This window comes from Palaemon carinicauda, chromosome 19 (genome assembly GCF_036898095.1).
Source record: "Palaemon carinicauda isolate YSFRI2023 chromosome 19, ASM3689809v2, whole genome shotgun sequence".
Lineage (NCBI taxonomy): Eukaryota > Metazoa > Arthropoda > Malacostraca > Decapoda > Palaemonidae > Palaemon > Palaemon carinicauda.
In genome coordinates, this window is record NC_090743.1 from 6958756 (window position 1) to 6976199 (window position 17444).

The window sequence follows — 17444 nt, forward strand, 5'->3', positions numbered from 1 at the left end:
CCTATCACCCAGAGCTTTCTTCACTCCATCCATCCACTCAAACCTTGGCCTTCCTCTTGCATTCATCACCTTCTTTAGCAGACAGCTGTATCTACATCCTGTGAGACAGTAACAAAGAAATAAATCATACATGCTCAAAAATATGTAACACAAACCTTCAAATTTCTGGCCAGTATTGAAGCTTTTAGGAAGAGTGTGTCTTCAGCAGGACCAAAAGAACCAATTTGATAGGTAATGTCATTGCATATGCAGATCACATCACGGCCATCTGGGTATTCTGGGGTGTGAAACGTCATACGCCACGCAACCATACCAATCTAAAAAAAAATGGTTAACTAAATATAAAATAAAATACTTATTCCCTTATTCTTTCAAACATATACACACTATCAGGCATGTATATGCTGTATAGTTAGTTATAAGAAACTTACTAAGAATAAAATTCACCCCCCAAAACCAGTACAATTTGATGAAAAACAGAACTTATGGCATGGGTTTATAAACCTCTTTTAAAAATAAAGTTTTAACACTCATAAAAATACTTCTTCCTGATATATGTGATTTTATCAGACAATTCTTATATTGGAGTATCTAAGAAATACCAAAATAGCAAATTGTTTGTAAAAGTGCCCTACAGGTAGATAATATATATTTGACTTCTAATTTCTCATTATGACCTTGACCTTGGCCTTGACCTTATTCTACGTAGCTTCATTACTGAAGAGTACACTAAACTTTAATGTCCAGTATACTTCAAAAGTTACATGAGATTAAATTCTGATTTGAGCTCTAAGCTTGACACATGACTTTAACGTTATTTTTCCCTTCATTAGTGGACTATATACATCAAGTGACCTTATACAGATAAGTTTCATCAGGTAACTATGCATGCTAAATATGTCTCTCTCTATGTCCTATAGCGTAAAAGTTATGGCCAAAATTATAATTTTTTTTTTTTATCTTTGACCTTTAAGGATGACTTTCACTTTTAGATCCATCCCATTAAATATTAAACCCTCATTAAACAGTTAATACAAATGAAGTCTTAAAACTTTATAGCTAAAGATACTGAAATTTTAATGCTTTTGAAAAAAATGTCTTAATGGCCAGGTAAACATATAGAGACATAGTGAAAATACTACATACCTTTGGACAATAAAGCAGGATCTTTAAAATTTATAAGGATTAGATATTGTGATAAACAGTAATAAAGTTGATCATTAAACATATGATTTAATACAACAAATACAACAGTGAGAAAAAACACCAAAATATGCACAGGTAAGCCTTACATTGTTCTCACCAGGAAGTCTTTTCTCCTCCATCAGTTTATCCTCCTGATCTAGTACGAGTTCTACAGTACTCATAAGAACGCCAGGAACTTCTCCGCCCCCTGAAACCAATGGGAGAAAAATCAGTTCCCTAGTAGCCATCTAGAATTCTAATATAATTTTCATTTTACCTCAAAACAGGATAGACATAATATTTTAGAGCTAGAGTTTATATCTAACCTTTCCTTTACAAAATCTTAGTTTCAGTTAATCTTAGTACTGTTTTATTGCTTTAATGTATAATAGCATTCTAATATAACTTTAATTTACCCTCAAAATAGGATAGAAAATGGAGTTTTTATGATAAAACAAAGTTTTATGAATACTTACCTGGCAGTTATATATATATAGCTGATTTAGAGATATCAGCTTTATATATATAACTGCCAGGTAAGTACTATTCATAAAAAAGGGATTTTGACGAAGGAAAAATCTATTTCTGGGCGAGAGACCTGTGCCGCCCAGTGAAATACTCCTAGAGCACTATTTCTAAGGAATATAACTGCTATATATTACCAGAGAAAAAAAGCATAGGAATGCCAGGTTGAACCCAGCTCGCTCACCTATATAAGGTGTCGGTATAAAATACTGGGGCGTGATAATTCACAACCAGAGGTCTCGCACTATTTAGATATCTCCTCTTCAAAATCCCCGCCACAGCGAGGTGCCGTTCAACACTACTACCACTAACCCAACCCACGCCAGTGACGTCACTCCTCATAGCACCCAAGGTTTGGGGCCCATGTTGGGAGGGAAGTCAAGGGAGGGTTCACTGGGCGGCACAGGTCTCTCGCCCAGAAATAGATTTTTCCTTCGTCAAAATCCCTTTTCTGGGCTCCGACCTGTGCCGCGCAGTGAAATAGTACCAGAGAAATGGTCCCAAATCTTGGAACAATACCTGAGGAAGTAACAAAACCCAAAATAACAGGTAAGAGGATAGCAAGACATAGTTGATTAAGGTTCACTATGTTCAGGAGGAATTACATTCCCTGCTGCCACTGTAGCAAATATAAGGCTTCCAGAGGTTTTAAGCAGTGGCGTTTAAATACTGTTGGAGACTTCCGGCCTGTATATTTAGTAAGTCCAGTAAAGTTCATAGTAATTAACTGAGGTAGCTACAGCTCATATATCATGGACGTAAGGGAGTGATGTGGGAATGATTCTAGGTAGCCCGTTAATGAAATGCAGAATCTTCTGTCTGAGTCCTTTCAGGATGATGGTTCTTCACCTTCTCTAATGGGTAAGGGCCCCGAGGACTGAACGGGAGATATGTTTAAGTAGGCTTCCAGAGTGTTTACTGGACATAAAGATGGGTCCTGCGGAAGTGGGACAATCTTCCAGGGGAACCGTCTGTCCTGGGGGTCCTCATTTTCGCTAAAAATCTTTTGTCAGGGGAAAGGAGTACTTCCCCTGACGAGAGAAATTCAATATGACCTGGATCTCTAGACAAGGCTGAAAGTTCTGATATTCTGGCGCCAGAAGTCAGGTTCATTAAGAACAAGGATTTCCTAACCAATGGAATATAATGGCAAGTCTCGTTAAGAGTGTCTGAAGCCAACTTAAGTACGTCATTCAGAAACCAGGAAACTGAGCTATGGTGAGTTGATGGTTTCAATCTGGCGCAGGTTCTCGGGATGGATGAGAAGTATGAATCTGTAAGGGCAATATTAAAGCCAATTGTAAAACCTTCAAGGCTGACTTAATTTGTGGTAATAGTACAAGTCTCTAAGTCTGATTCAAATAAAATTCTGAAGAAGGTTACTGTCAGATTCATAGTCATTGTCTCAACCTTTGAGTCCCTTAAAAACTGGCAAGTTTCATAACAGCCGAATCATACTGTCGAAGGGTGGATCCCCTCTTATCTGATTCTAAAAATAACGTATTTGAGGATCAATATCTGCACCTCTTGAGCAGCAAATTTCATAAAGTCCAGAAAGGTAGGGCATTCTGAATTTGAGGAAGCTAACACACAGCGAGTTGTACTGCTTGTGTTTGTATTGGATTGGGGATCTGTCGAGGTGGAGAACCAGTTCCACCAGAAGGGGAAACCCGTTGCGCTTGGGCCAGATGGGGACTACTAGAGCAACTTGGCCTTTGAAAGTCCTGAGCTTGTCTAACACTTTCATCGACAGATTTATTGGTGGGAATAGGTAAATTCTCTCCCAAGTGTTCCAGACTAATGATAGTGCGCCTGTGGCGTAAGCCCGAGGATCCGGGCTGGGAGCTACGTAGCACTCTAGTTGTAGTTGGACTTTGTTGCAAACAGATCTATCTGGAGATCCGGAACCTGAGAAAGAATCCAACTGAAGGACATTGGGTCTAGTGACCACTCCGACTCCAGCGGAGTTGTCCTCGAAAGTGCGTCCGCCACTATCTATCTAGAAGAAACCTGATATGTTGGTTTTTGGCTGGAGCCGGTTGCTTAAGGTAAAAAATACCGCCATGGCTTCTAAAACATTGATATGAAGTTGGCGGAATATTGTCGACCATAGTCCCAGGACTTTCGTGTACTGAGAGTATCCCCCCCCCCCCCCCCCCCGCCTGTTAGGGAGGCGTCTGTGTAAATGACGAGCTTGGGGGTGGATATTGTAAGGAAACTGATTTGCCAGATTTTGACCTTTGTCGATGGTTGAAGTCTTTTCTTCAGAATTGGTTGGAGTCGAGCCCTTTGTCTCGATATTACTCGTTTTCCTGGAGCACCATACTCGGCTTATATCTTTCAGTCTGGCCTTCAGTAGTATATCTGTTACTGAGGCAAACTGGAGGGCACCCAGGATTCTCTCTTGATTTCTTCTGGAAGACAATTTGTCTTTGAGAAAACTTATTGTGTTTTGCTATATCGTTCCTCTTGGCTGTTGGGAGACAGAGTGTGGGAGCATAGAACCCATTGAATCCTAACCATTGAAACTTGTCCTCGGGACCAAACGAGATTTCTCGAAGTTGATTTGGAACCAAAACTGTTGTAAGAGATTATCACTCTGTAGTTGCTGTGAGGCAGTTTGCCTAGTTGAAGCCTAGAAACGGACGAAAATGCCTTGCTTTCGGAACATGATAGCAAACGTCTGCAAGATCCATAGGGGAGGTGACGGCCCCACAGAGAAGCAAGGTCCGCACCTGAGAGATGGTCAGCATGTGAAACTTGTCGCATTAAATGTAAGAATTCAGAAGTGACAGGTCTAGGATTACTCTTCGCTATTCTGAGTCTTTCTTTGGCCCGCTGAACAAGTGATCCTGAAATTACAAACGATTTACTTTCTTTATTGCTTCCTTTTGCAATAAATCGTTTTCATATAAGACTAGCTCTTCCGTTGGATGTTGATGAAAACTGGTTGGTGGAGGGGGCCATTCTATCCAACTCCACCCCAGACCTTTGGAAATTATACTGAAAGCCCAAATGTTGAACGTTCAACGGTTCCGGAAGATGTAAAGTCCTACCCCTACCTGAGAACCCCCAATGATTTGCTGCGGATTTACCTCCTCGGCCTCGAGAGTAGCTGTTGCGAAAAGTTCCTCTCGAGCTAGCGCCTATGGGGCGCTGGTAACCCTGGAAAGTACCCTGAGTTTCAAAGGTGGGCCTAAGGGCTGGGGAAGTAGCATAGGAGGTAGTTGCTACTTGGGACTGAGGAACCAGCACGTATTGCTGTTGGGGTTGACCCTTCGAAGTGAAAGGTTGACTCCCTTGTGCCACCGGGATGGTTTGAACCACCTGTTGGGACTGCCGGTTTGGAAGGAATGGAAAGATCTCAGACTCTTTCTACCTCGAGATTGGTTGCTGGCCGGTTCGAACTTGTGCTTGGGGACTAAGCCCATCGAACCTTGAGGCTCTGATTGACCCTAGCAGCTCCAGACTGGGGCTTTAATGAGCTTGTTAGGCTCATGTCTGATAGTGGCCTCAGACAAGACATGCCTACAGCAACGACGTCTGGCCGCAAAGAAGTCGTAGGAATCAGACAGTAAGGTTTGAAGTAATGACTTTGTCAAGACCTTAAAAGGTGGTTCTTCTTCATACATTAAAGAGGTCTTTTCTGCCATTGTAGCCGAGTTGATAGGTCCACTCAGGCGCATACAGGCTTCGAGCTCGAGGCATATCAGAGATTCCGGAAGCCTGGGTAGCCACTCACTGAACTGAATGGGAGCACAGTCAGCGCTTAATTTACCCAATGTGAAGGTCGCCGGGGCGTTAGCCCAGCAATCGTGATCCCCCAGGGACAGGAGGGAGGTCGGATGCGTTTCCTGCAGCTGCGGTAACGGCTTGTCCTCGTTTATTGCCTGCCGAGCAAGGTCCGATATCTTAGTGACACACGGAGTAGGGGTTTACTCCTCCACTAGAAACATCGTGTACGGGCTCTTGTGAGGTGTTAACGTAGTGTTAACACACTCCCACTCGTTTAAGGGCCGGACCCAGGTGGACTGAGCCTGCCCCTTTGGGTACATTTTGGTTTCTTTGGGGACCTTGTCAAACCTTACGAGTGTCTCCTCGGTAAGGCATGCGAAACTAGAGAGAGGGAACTGTAGACCCGGCGGGTAGAATTCAAAATCTTCTACAGTCCGGGTGCCAAACCCTTCGATGGTTAACATACCATCTTTGAAGGGAGAGCGCAAGGCCCCCTTCCACGGATTGCTTTCGACGAATTCCGGGAGCCTAGAGGCATCCGGGATGATATATTGTGCTGTTGAGGTAGCCCATAACAAATGAGACCCTGTATGAGGCTATCTGGTTTAGCACTCACTTCCCACTAATGGGCAATAATTCCATTCAATTGTCAAGTTCACAGAGGCACCAGGAATCTTCCATCCTATAATCGTGGTGACTCGGTATGTGACACGAGGTTTGAGCCAGTGAGCTACAGAGGTCCGTAAATTATACATATATGTATATATATGGATAAATATCAGCACAACATCGTGTTCAAATAGAAATAAATTTCTACCTCATCCCTGGGATCGGTCGCTGGCCTCTTCTAATGAAAGGTCAGGTTGAAACTAACCATGCCACGAGAGGCCATGCATCAATCTTGAAAGGGCTGCCGGATCGAAGGGAGCCTCCGGGGTCGTAGGTTTCAGGCCGGGCTTCGCTCTCGGCCCAAGAGAAGTCTTAATTGGTTTGGTGATTTGGAAGACCTGTGAGTCTTTGGTAGGGCTGGCAGGTAGCTTTAACTTTAGGGACAACGGGACGTGGCCCGACATCAGCCACGTGCTTCCTTGAAAACCCTAAAAGGAAGAGACACAGGATCTCTTTGCCCTGACACTCCAGGCAAACCCGCCAACCCAGATCTAAAGAGTCGCCAAGGTAGAAGTCATGGAAGACTGCGAGCTCCGAAAGAGGGTATATCGTTACTAATGAACAAGGTAACTCCGTTGGGAATGTAAAATAAATAGATCGAGAATAAATGTTTAAATCGATCAATCACAAAGGAAATAAAATGAAAATCCCAAAATAATATATCCGAAGTTATAATTATAAATAGTAACGACAGGGGCACCTACAGTGTCCCATAGTAGGGTGGTAACCCAAAAAGATCCGGGTGTTCCGAATTCTTAAAATAGACCGGTATGAAACCGGGACAAAAGGCTATGAACAAAATTTCGGACCGGTATAATAACCGGGGAGAAAACTTTCATAAATTAACTGACATTGTCAAAATAATTCCATAAAAGGTGAAGATTATCAATGAAATAATATTGTCATAGCGCGAAATATACTATCCCGTCGGTACTGGGAAAGTATAGAATATCATAAAGATACATAAGTATCCCATAGCAGGTCAGTAACCTAAAGAGATCCGGATGCTCCGAATTCTTGAATTAGACCAATATGAAATCAGGACAAAAGACTATGAACAAAATTCAGATCGGTACAATAACCGGGGAAAAACTTATCATAAATTAACTGACTTTGTTAAAACAATTCCATAATAAGTTAAGGTTATCAATGAAAAAATATTGTCATACGGAGAAATATACTATCCCGTTGCTACTTGGGAAGTATAGAATAAAATAAAGATACGTGAGTGTCCCATAATAGGTTAGTAACCTAAAAGGATCCGGGTGTTCCGGGTTCTTAAAGTAGACCGATATGAAACCGGGACAAAAGGCTATGAACAACTCTAGGACCGGTTTAGTAACCGGGGAATAACTTATAAATAAACTGACATTGTTAAAACAATCCCGTAATAAGTTAAGGTTATCAAAGAAATAATATTGTCATAGCTTGAAATACACTGTCCCGTCGCTACTTGGGAAGTATAGAATAAAATACAGATACGTGAGTATCCCATAATAGGTTAATAACCTAAAAAGATCCGGGTTTTCCGGATTCTTAAAATAGACCGATATGAAATCGGGACAAAAGGCTATGAACAAAATTTCGAACCGGTATAGTAACCGGGGAAAAAATTATAAAAATTAACAGACATTGTTGAAACAATTCCGTAATAAGTTAAGATTATCAATGAAATAATATTGTCATAGCGAGGAATATACCATCCCGTCATTACCAGGGAGGTATAAAATAAAAAGGGATGAAAAAGGATGCAAAAAACAGTGATGAATAAATATAATCAAAACTAGTTCCGGGGCCGGGGAACAGGGTTGGTAAAGTAAACTTAAAGTAACTTAAAGTAAACTTAAAGTAACTTAAAGTAAACTTAAAGTAACCTAAGATACATCCTAAAAATACATAAATAGAAAACTCCAGTTATGATCTAAAACTAATGTCTGTAATTGAATAGGGCTCCCGGGGATATTAATCAAAACTGTGTCAGTGTCAACAGATCTTGTATTTAAGAGCTCGGAGGCTCCGATGTCTGATGATGGGAGGGTACCACGGGAGAGCGCGGGGGAGCCAATGGAACCCCCACTACCCAACCAGAGGTACCGGGACGAAGGTAATGATTCATGTAGAATATAATATAATGATATAGGATATTAATAAGTCCTATGCGGACGATAATAGCAGGAGGTACCGTAGGTGGGGACACTCCTAATTTAAGTGCTCATTCTTACAACCATAGCTAAAAGCAAAAGTTACACCAAGGTGCAGTCATACCGACTAATCACGTGTGATAGTCCCCGGTGGTCCCGGCCCTCCCCCTCCCCCGACCGATGGCCAATCGGGGCGACGGGAGGGGAGGAGACGAAACAGCCCGGTATGAATGAATGAGACTAAGTCACACCCCGTGGGTACACTCAGTCCTCAATATGTCGGAACGTTGAGGGAAGACTGAGGAACAAGCATACTTGACCCGTATGTCATAACCAACAACTATCGAGTGAGAGGAAGGGTGTACACTGGAGGAGGGGGGGATGGAATAGCCTCCCCAACCTGTGGGGGGGGGGGGTATGGTACCGGGGAATCACCAGTGCGTAGTGGTAGACAGGGCTACCAACTGGAGATCCCCTCAACATGACATGAAAATCCCAAAAATATGATCATAACGGAGTAAAGCAATAAATATAATATCAATGCACAAATACATAAAAATAATTAATGAATTAAAAGCGAAATCACGTAAGTAAGGTTAGGCATTCAGAAATAATATGGCGAGAGAGGGTACTCGGGCGAGTGGTAAGGGAGGAGCATGACGCCATCAGCAGATGGAAAGCAGGGGTACCAACCTAGTTACTGAAGTGGTAGATCGAACAGTAAAAACAACAAAATACGCGAGTCCCACTCGAACCAAATGTAAAACTAGGTGGAGCGTACGAAATAAAACTAAAATGTTTAACAATAATAAGTGAGATGGTCGTCTTCCTAGAACTAGCGAAACAATCTCAAAGGTGACGCAATCCACCAGCATGCACGAATGCAGGCATACCAACATAACCTACTCCTTGATGAAACGCTAACACTGATATCATAGGATAACATAAAATTAATGCTAGATGAAAGCATAAAGACGGTGTACTATATAAATGTAAGGAAAAAACTCCTAAAAGTTCGAACAAATATTAATGACTGACGAACTAACGAGAAAAAGGGCAGAGCCGAACCATGAACGGTAAGAACGGGGACGCCGTTCATATATAAACACTTCTCCATTAATAAAAACAGAGGTTACACTGCCCAATCTCGCTAACATTCATGGATAAAGTACTTAACTTCGATGGGGTATCATGGGAATCGGCCATCGATTATAAAATAATGATAAATCCAAGGATAAACACGAGAAAAAAACATGTTGGACTTAATAACAACAAGTGCTATAAAGGAGTGTAGTCACTGGCGTGGGTTGGGTTAGTGGTAGTAGTGTTGAACGGCACCTCGCTGTGGCGGGGATTTTGAAGAGGAGATATCTAAATAGTGCGAGACCTCTGGTTGTGAATTATCACGCCCCAGTATTTTATACCGACACCTTATATAGGTGAGCGAGCTGGGTTCAACCTGGCATTCCTATGCTTTTTTTCTCTGGTAATATATAGCAGTTATATTCCTTAGAAATAGTGCTCTAGGAGTATTTCACTGCGCGGCACAGGTCGGAGCCCAGAAATGGAGTTTTTATGATAAAACAAAGTTTTATGAATACTTACCTGGCAGTTATATATATATATATATATATATATATATATATATATATATATATATATATATATATATATATATATATATATATATATATATATATATATATATATATATATATATATATAGCTGATATCTCTAAATCAGCTATATATATATATATATATATATATATATATATATATATATATATATATATATATATATATACTGCCAGGTAAGTACTATTCATAAAATAATATTTTACAGCTAGAGTTTATATCTACCCTTTCCTTTACAAAATTTCAGTTTCAGTTAATCTTGGTACTGTTTTATTGCTTTAATGTATACCCTTATAAGGTTTCAGAATAACAGGATGAGTTCTGAAAGTCTATATCTACTTGGCACTCTTAGAAGGATCTTTTCTCATACCTATGATCACCCCAGAAAAACTGCAAAAAGGGCAACACAAAACTAATATTATGTCAAAATCAAGTGTACAAACTGATTACCCCCTCTTTAAAAACTGCACTAATTCTAAATTTTTATCCAACTGCTTTATAAACTTTTATTTCTTTTTAAAAGGCATTATCTAATACAGTGGAACCTCTACATACGAATTTAATCCGTTCCAGAACCAACTTCGGATGTAGAAAATGTTCGGTTGTCGAAACGAATTTTCCCATAAGAATACATTGAAATAGGATTAATCCGTGGTTGAGCCCAAAAACCTATGATAACTTCTTAATAAACTACTACACATAATTTTCCCATGAGAATAATGAACACTAAATTAGATAATAGACATGTAAATAAGAAGAATAGACATGTAAATAAGAAGAATTAGCAAAAAATGATAAATAAGAAACGGGTTTTTAGCGTCACTTTACCTTAGAAACTCCAGCGCAGGTGTTGTTAGTCTTGCTACGCAGAGAGGAGACGGACGGGCGGCGAGGAGGTAGAGAGGTTAACTACGATAAACGTACACTACCGTAACTTATTCTAACTTACACTAAGTGAACTTTAACATAACTTAGCTTTTTTTTTTTTTATAATTTATATTTTTTTTTTACATTTTCTTTTTTTCTTTTTGATGATTAATTTTAATCACTTTCACTCTCTACACTTAAAATTGATTGAATTTTTTTCTCTTCACTCTGCTGTTTTCTTTGAACCACTTCCTTCCTCTTCATCACGAGTTCGCTTCGTAGTTTTTTTAAAGAAGCTATCGATAGAAAGTTGCTTGGTACAGCTTTTCAGAATGTTTCGAAAATAAGTTAGGGAAACATCATCAAACTGCGCAGCTACACGACAAACCTGCAATTTCTTTGGATGGTATTTGTCGATGAAGTCGACCACGTCTTGATATTTTCCTAACACCTCTTTTATTTGCGCGGAACTTATAGCAAGTTCACTCATACGGACGCCACGCTCATGCTTTTCAATAATTCCTTGCTTTACTTCTAAAGAAAGCATTCCCTTATTCCTTTTCTCACCACTACCACTTACGAAACTAAGCCTTTTAGGACCCATGATTTTCGTAAAATACCGTAAAAGGATGAATGTAAAAAATCACGATTAAAACACAATTAATAGCAGAACGCACAGGGCACAACCACATAAAGCCAACGAGAACAGAGGACTGACCCAAGCCACGCTAATTGAGGGTCCCTCCGAGGTTGAAGTGCTGCCTTCTATTGGCGGAAATAAAAAACACATCAGGCGCTATGAGCACCGACTACGCATACGAGTATTGTTTACTTCGGGTGTCGAAAAAAAAATTCGGGTGTAGAGTAGGAACGTGTTCGAATTGTACTTCGCGTGTCGAAAAATTCGGATACAACCGGTACGACGAAAATTGCTACTTCGTGTGTCGAAATAAAATTCGGGTGTAGAGTCAAAAATTTGCACGAATTTTACTTCGGATGTAGATACGTTCGTGTGTAGAGGTTCCACTGTATAGTGCTCATCCTGCTTATACTTTTGGTAATGAGTGTTCAATAATCACTGCTCTATGCAACCAGTGGTACCACATGAAATAGATTTAAATTACAATAGATATAGGAACTTTTCAAACAGCTACTTTAATTGAAATAAACAGATTACTGGCTCACAATCAAACTGAGAAATGTATGAATGTTTGTAAACCATAGAAGATATAAAACTTATTGAATTCATCAAGAAATAAGAATCAACCTTTTTAGTATTTACTGACCTCTTTCTCGTAGATACTCTTCCCAAACTCTCTCTAAGGCCTGCCTAAACATTTCTGGGAAATCATAAACATAAGTAGTGCCATTCGTCTGTGCCTGGAACCTCTTTAGCTGCAAGTAATCCTTGGTCATGTAGGGTGTAGAGATTGGAAGACCATGTAGTGGACCCTGGCGTGCTCCAAAACCTTCAAACTTAATCTGCCAAAGGATAAAAATATCTGTTCAAGTGTACTTAAATGACTTTCTAATTACACAACAAGAGGGAATATCCTATGTTACACATTTTCCGCAGTCCTGTCCATTCTGATATATTTTCTTTGATGGCACATCGTTATATGAGGATGGATACCCTAGCACCTAATCTATAGTTAAAATTTTTCAGTAATATGTGTATTTTTCCTAATATTTCTACTTATTTTAAAAAATAGCATTTCAAACATTCTGAATGCTTCAAATTACAGTATACATTTTCAAAACTTTCTGTGGAATACAGAATCCTAATAGTGCAATTAATCATTTCTATACTGTACTTATTTAAAATTTCTACAGGTTCTTTCTCAAAGCAGGTTAAACATCAGTCTAGCCCAAATATATAAAAAAAAATTATTTTGCTTTCCCTTTAATAGTCTTGCCACCTCTAGTGGAGTACTGAGTTTATATGGCAGTGTATGGTAATAAGAGCACTTGGATACACTGTTACCACGTCGAATTTTCAATCTCGAAATTGAAACACGCATAACAGCATCTTGACTTCAATAATGAATGAGGTGGGAGGGGGTATTATATGAATGTCAGGTGAGTATAGAAATAGTTAATTTCATTATACTGTAACAAGTCTTTTACTTCTATCAACCTAGCCTGACATTCATATGGTTGAAGAATCCCACACTTTTGTCTTTGAAATCCTTTCTAGCTTGGAAGGTAAGCAAAAGAGACAAACTCATTTTATCAACACTAAACACCCATTATTGGAAAGACCCTGTAGCTAACTAATACATTTAGCTGCAGCAAAGGCTAATAAAAAAGGGTATTAGCTTTAAGATCTTTAAAAGAATGATCTTCCATTGGTTCAATACAAAAACTATTTAACTTCAATATATATATATATATATATATATCTGTGATTACATCAGAAGTACAAATCTTACCATATATGCCTGAGAATGTTATTAAGCAAGGACCTATGAGTATTGATAACCAAAATAGACGATTTCTTCTTTACAAAATAGTAAATGCAAAAACTTGATAGTATTATTCAAACTAGTTCTTGTTACTGAAACATTGGTGGGCCTACATCAAGAAAAATACAGATTCCACTGTTTTTGATAATTATCACTGATAGAGGGCTTTTTGAAACCTAACACAGTAAAAAATCTTGAGGGGATAGAAATTTTTTTTTTCGACAAGAATAAGATGGATATAATTTCCATGCGGTTAGATGTAACATGAAAGTTTGTGCGAACTGATCTCAAAATTGGTTGTCTAAGAATAATGGTCCCGTAAGACAATCTCTTTGGACACTCCAACAACAGAGGCTAGAGATCTGTAAATCAGTTTCTCTGAGGCCAAAAGGGAGTCACCTGAGTTATCTTGCTGTCTGAAGAAACCTTGAACTTCTCACAACCCAAAACAAGGAGAATAGAGCGCTGCTGTACTGTCTGAAAACAGTGTTACGCACTTACCAATTACTAGAGAGTTCTGAGCTTGAAGGGTCTAGAACAAAGGTTGATATCTTCTTCATCCATTTCTCTGAATGAAGGGGAGATGCAGCCATAGCCCGTTGCCTTGAGTCTGACGAAACGGTAGAATCCCCCGGGAAACCACAGGGGCTTCTGCAGGGCGAGAAGGTAGGATACTTGGCCCGAAGGCCTGAGCTACAGCCTTGACCAAGACGCTGAACCACGGCTGTTTGCTGATGGATGCTCAGTCCGAAAGCTCCCCTGAAGTAGTTTTCATCACACACGAAGAACACTTCGGCACTTTGCTACAATCTTTACTTTATAGGATTTCAGCAACACCTCAATGGAATACCAAATCTGTACATACTTGTTACATTATCTTAGGTGTGCTAGCTTACAGTTCACAATTTTTGGACTTTAGGGCCTATAATGGCAGCTTGAGATGTGGTCTGATAGTATGGTGAATTTAAGTGGTTAGTTTGGTAAAATTATGTTTCGGGGTTGCAATCTAAAATCCTTTCTAAATTAAACATTAATTTTTTGGGATTTTGTAAAACTATATGTGTAGTTCTGCGATGATAAGTTTTATGATAAATAAATAATGAAGCAATAAAATGATTTTCAGAAATTTAAATCTGGAGTTTACAGTACCTAAAAGCCTAGACTAAAATGATGTATGTGTAAGATGTTATTCAATCTATTATGGGAAACTAAATGCCCTACATATATCTCTTCTCAAATGGCTACCCACCACCTCTTGGAGTGTGGTAGTCAGCAATTCAGATATTAAGGGAAGTTAAGATAAATTAATATTATTATTACTTGCTAAGCTACAACCCTAGTTGGAAAAGCAGGATGCTATAAGCCCAGGGACTCCAACAGAGAAAATAGCCCAGTAAGGAAAGGAAAAAGTGAAAAAATATTTTAAGAAGAGTAACATCATTAAAATAAATATCTCCTATATAAACTATATAAACTTTAACAAAACAAGAGGAAGAGAAATTAGATAGAATGGTATGCCCGAGTGTACCCTCAAGCAAGAGAACTCTAACCCAAGGCAAGAGAACAATGGTTTGATTTTGGAGTGCCCTTCAGCTAGAAGAGCTGCTTACCATTACTAAAGAGTCTCTTCTACCCTTAGCAAGACGAAAGTGGCCACTGAACAATTACCGTACAGTAACCCCTTGGGTGAAGAAAAATTGTTTGGTAATCTCAGTGTTGTCAGGTGTATGAGGACAGGAGAATATGTAAAGAAATGCCAAGAATATTCGGTGTATGTGTAAGCAAAGAGAAAATAAACCGTAACCAGAGAGAAGGTTCTAATGTAGTACTGGGTATTTCCGTAATAAATTTTATTTCCATACTCACCTGATGTTTATATAGCCCACCCTTCTCCTCACTAACAAGTGACATCCAGAAGATATGGCATTATTTCAACTTCAAGACTGAAGTGCAATATGACACTGATAAGTCTCATCACTTTACTAGAGGCATTAGTACATTGGATGGAAAGAAAATGGGAAATTTCCTAATTTTAAGGGTTAACGTAGACATTCCAAGCTTCCAAAGATGAAAGCAATGTGGACATTAGGCGAGTAAGAAAATAAATATCATTAAAATATTGTTTTTAGGATAAAAAGTTCAAATTTAAACAGCTTCGAGAGAGAAACAAAAATATTAGGATAGTTTCATAAAAATAATAAAACCTATTGCCTTGATACAAAATGTCTAAATATTGTATATTAGTATATTTTCACCCATTCTATACCGTATGTGGTAATCTGTTTAACCTATTTCTAACATAGTTAATAATTAGTATTGCATGCAATCATGTGTAATGTACCTATAAAATTAATGTTAAATTCCTGATGCAATACATCAGGATTTTTTCATCTATAGGCTCACTGTACATTGAGACAGTTAGCATATCTAAACCACTCAAAACGTTCATTTTAGTGCTATTTTTAGTGGCTGTATATATGTCAAAGTTTACATACAATGTATGAGGTACTTCTGATATATTTGGTTAAGAAAATGTCAAGTACAGGTTTAACTGTCAAGCAAACATGCAAAGTTCCACATGGCTGTAGTACAAGTATTTGTAAAATCATGTGAAATATTTTCATAAACCTACGAATAAAAATACTGTATATAGATTTGTGTATACAGAAATTTAAGTTATCACAACTACAATTATCAGACTAATTTTTCCACAAATGTTAGATAACAACCATGAAAAGCCTAAACAAACCTAAAATCGTTAGATACTATATATCAATTCACTAGTTAATAAATCTAAAGCAATCTCAGCCAGAAGTAATAAGTAAAAGCTACCGAGAATACCCCTCTTCCTGGGGACGAGAAACGCCTGTTGCTTGATGAATAGTGCCAAGGCGATCGAGGAGGAGCATCAACTTCCAATTCCAAAAATTTTACCTGATAATATCCATTTTAAATTCTATTATGTACAGTAATTCACCTTAAGTATAGCAAAACACCTTAATTAAACTATGTATAAATATCAACGTCTTAAAAACTATCATGTTGATTCCTCTAAAAATAGGAACATTGAGACATAGAATGTATATACATGTAAATAGTATACCAGAGGTATAATGAAGTGTTCCCGAGCAACATTTCAACATGCGTGAAATATTAGTAAGGGAGGTCCTAGTTTGTTTGTTTATTTATATATGTATAAATATATATATATATATATATATATATATATATATATATATATATATATATATATATATATATATATATATATATATATATATATATATATATATATATATATATATATATATATACTGTAGAGAGAGAGAGAGAGAGAGAGAGAGAGAGAGAGAGAGAGAGAGAGAGAGAGAGAGAGAGAGAGAGAGAGAGAGAGAGAGAGAGAGAGAGAGAGAATTTTGTTAGTTATTTCATAGGTATTTCTCTGAAAAGTCAACTCTTTATATGAATATGAGTAAAATACATGATACCATTAAAACCAACAACCTCACTTAGTGACAAAAATAGAAAAATTCATAAAATTACCTTGTAAAATAAACAAGACCTGAAACATTGTACAGTATTTGACTGAAGTACTTACTTGTCCTGTGAGCTTGTCTGTGACTTCTCGGTATAAATGCATATCCAGGTAGTAGCCTGACTCGTTGGATAATGTTAGCCTAATAGGAAGGGTTTTGGCTTGAGGAGTCTGGCGGATTGTCATTTTAATTTCTGCTTGGAGAACACGTAGACTCCATAATCTACGACCATAACGATTCACAATAGATCTGATAGAGTCTTCAATCTGTTGAAAAGGCCATTCGTTATTAATGTTAGAATGATTTATTTTGTGTGACTACTCATAAATGCCAATTACTTCCTTTCATAACACTATACAAGTAAAAGTAAAAACTATAGATTACTGATGTACTGTAATATAAAAATTCTGATAAAAACTTTTTCAATAAAGGGATTTTGACGAAGGAAAAATCTATTTCTGGGCGAGAGACCTGTTCCGCCCAGTGACAGTTATATACCTTAGAAATGGTGCTAAAAGGAGCATTTCACTGGGCGGCACAGGAGGAGCCCAGAAAATAAGTCTTTGAAGAACAGTAAACACTTCGTTCTTACAGGATACCCTTGAATAAATTAGTTAACTAAGAAAAATGCTACAGATTGTTCTCTTAATAAGTGATATAAGAAAAGAAATGTACTCAAACTT

The 17444-nt window shown here is 38.3% G+C and overlaps 1 protein-coding gene across 5 annotated transcripts in view; it reads right to left on the reverse strand.

The window, feature by feature from the left end:
* Positions 1 to 17444, reverse strand: part of ACC (acetyl-CoA carboxylase) — a 131240-nt gene that overhangs the window by 23327 nt on the left and 90469 nt on the right. For all 5 annotated transcript variants that reach the window (XM_068393109.1, XM_068393105.1, XM_068393106.1 and 2 more), the window contains 4 exons: positions 16824 to 17027; positions 12047 to 12242; positions 1293 to 1393; positions 156 to 317 (listed from right to left, as the gene is read on the reverse strand). In XM_068393109.1, coding sequence (XP_068249210.1) covers positions 156 to 317; positions 1293 to 1393; positions 12047 to 12242; positions 16824 to 17027 — 663 coding nt within the window. The remainder of the gene's footprint in view (positions 1 to 155; positions 318 to 1292; positions 1394 to 12046; positions 12243 to 16823; positions 17028 to 17444) is intronic.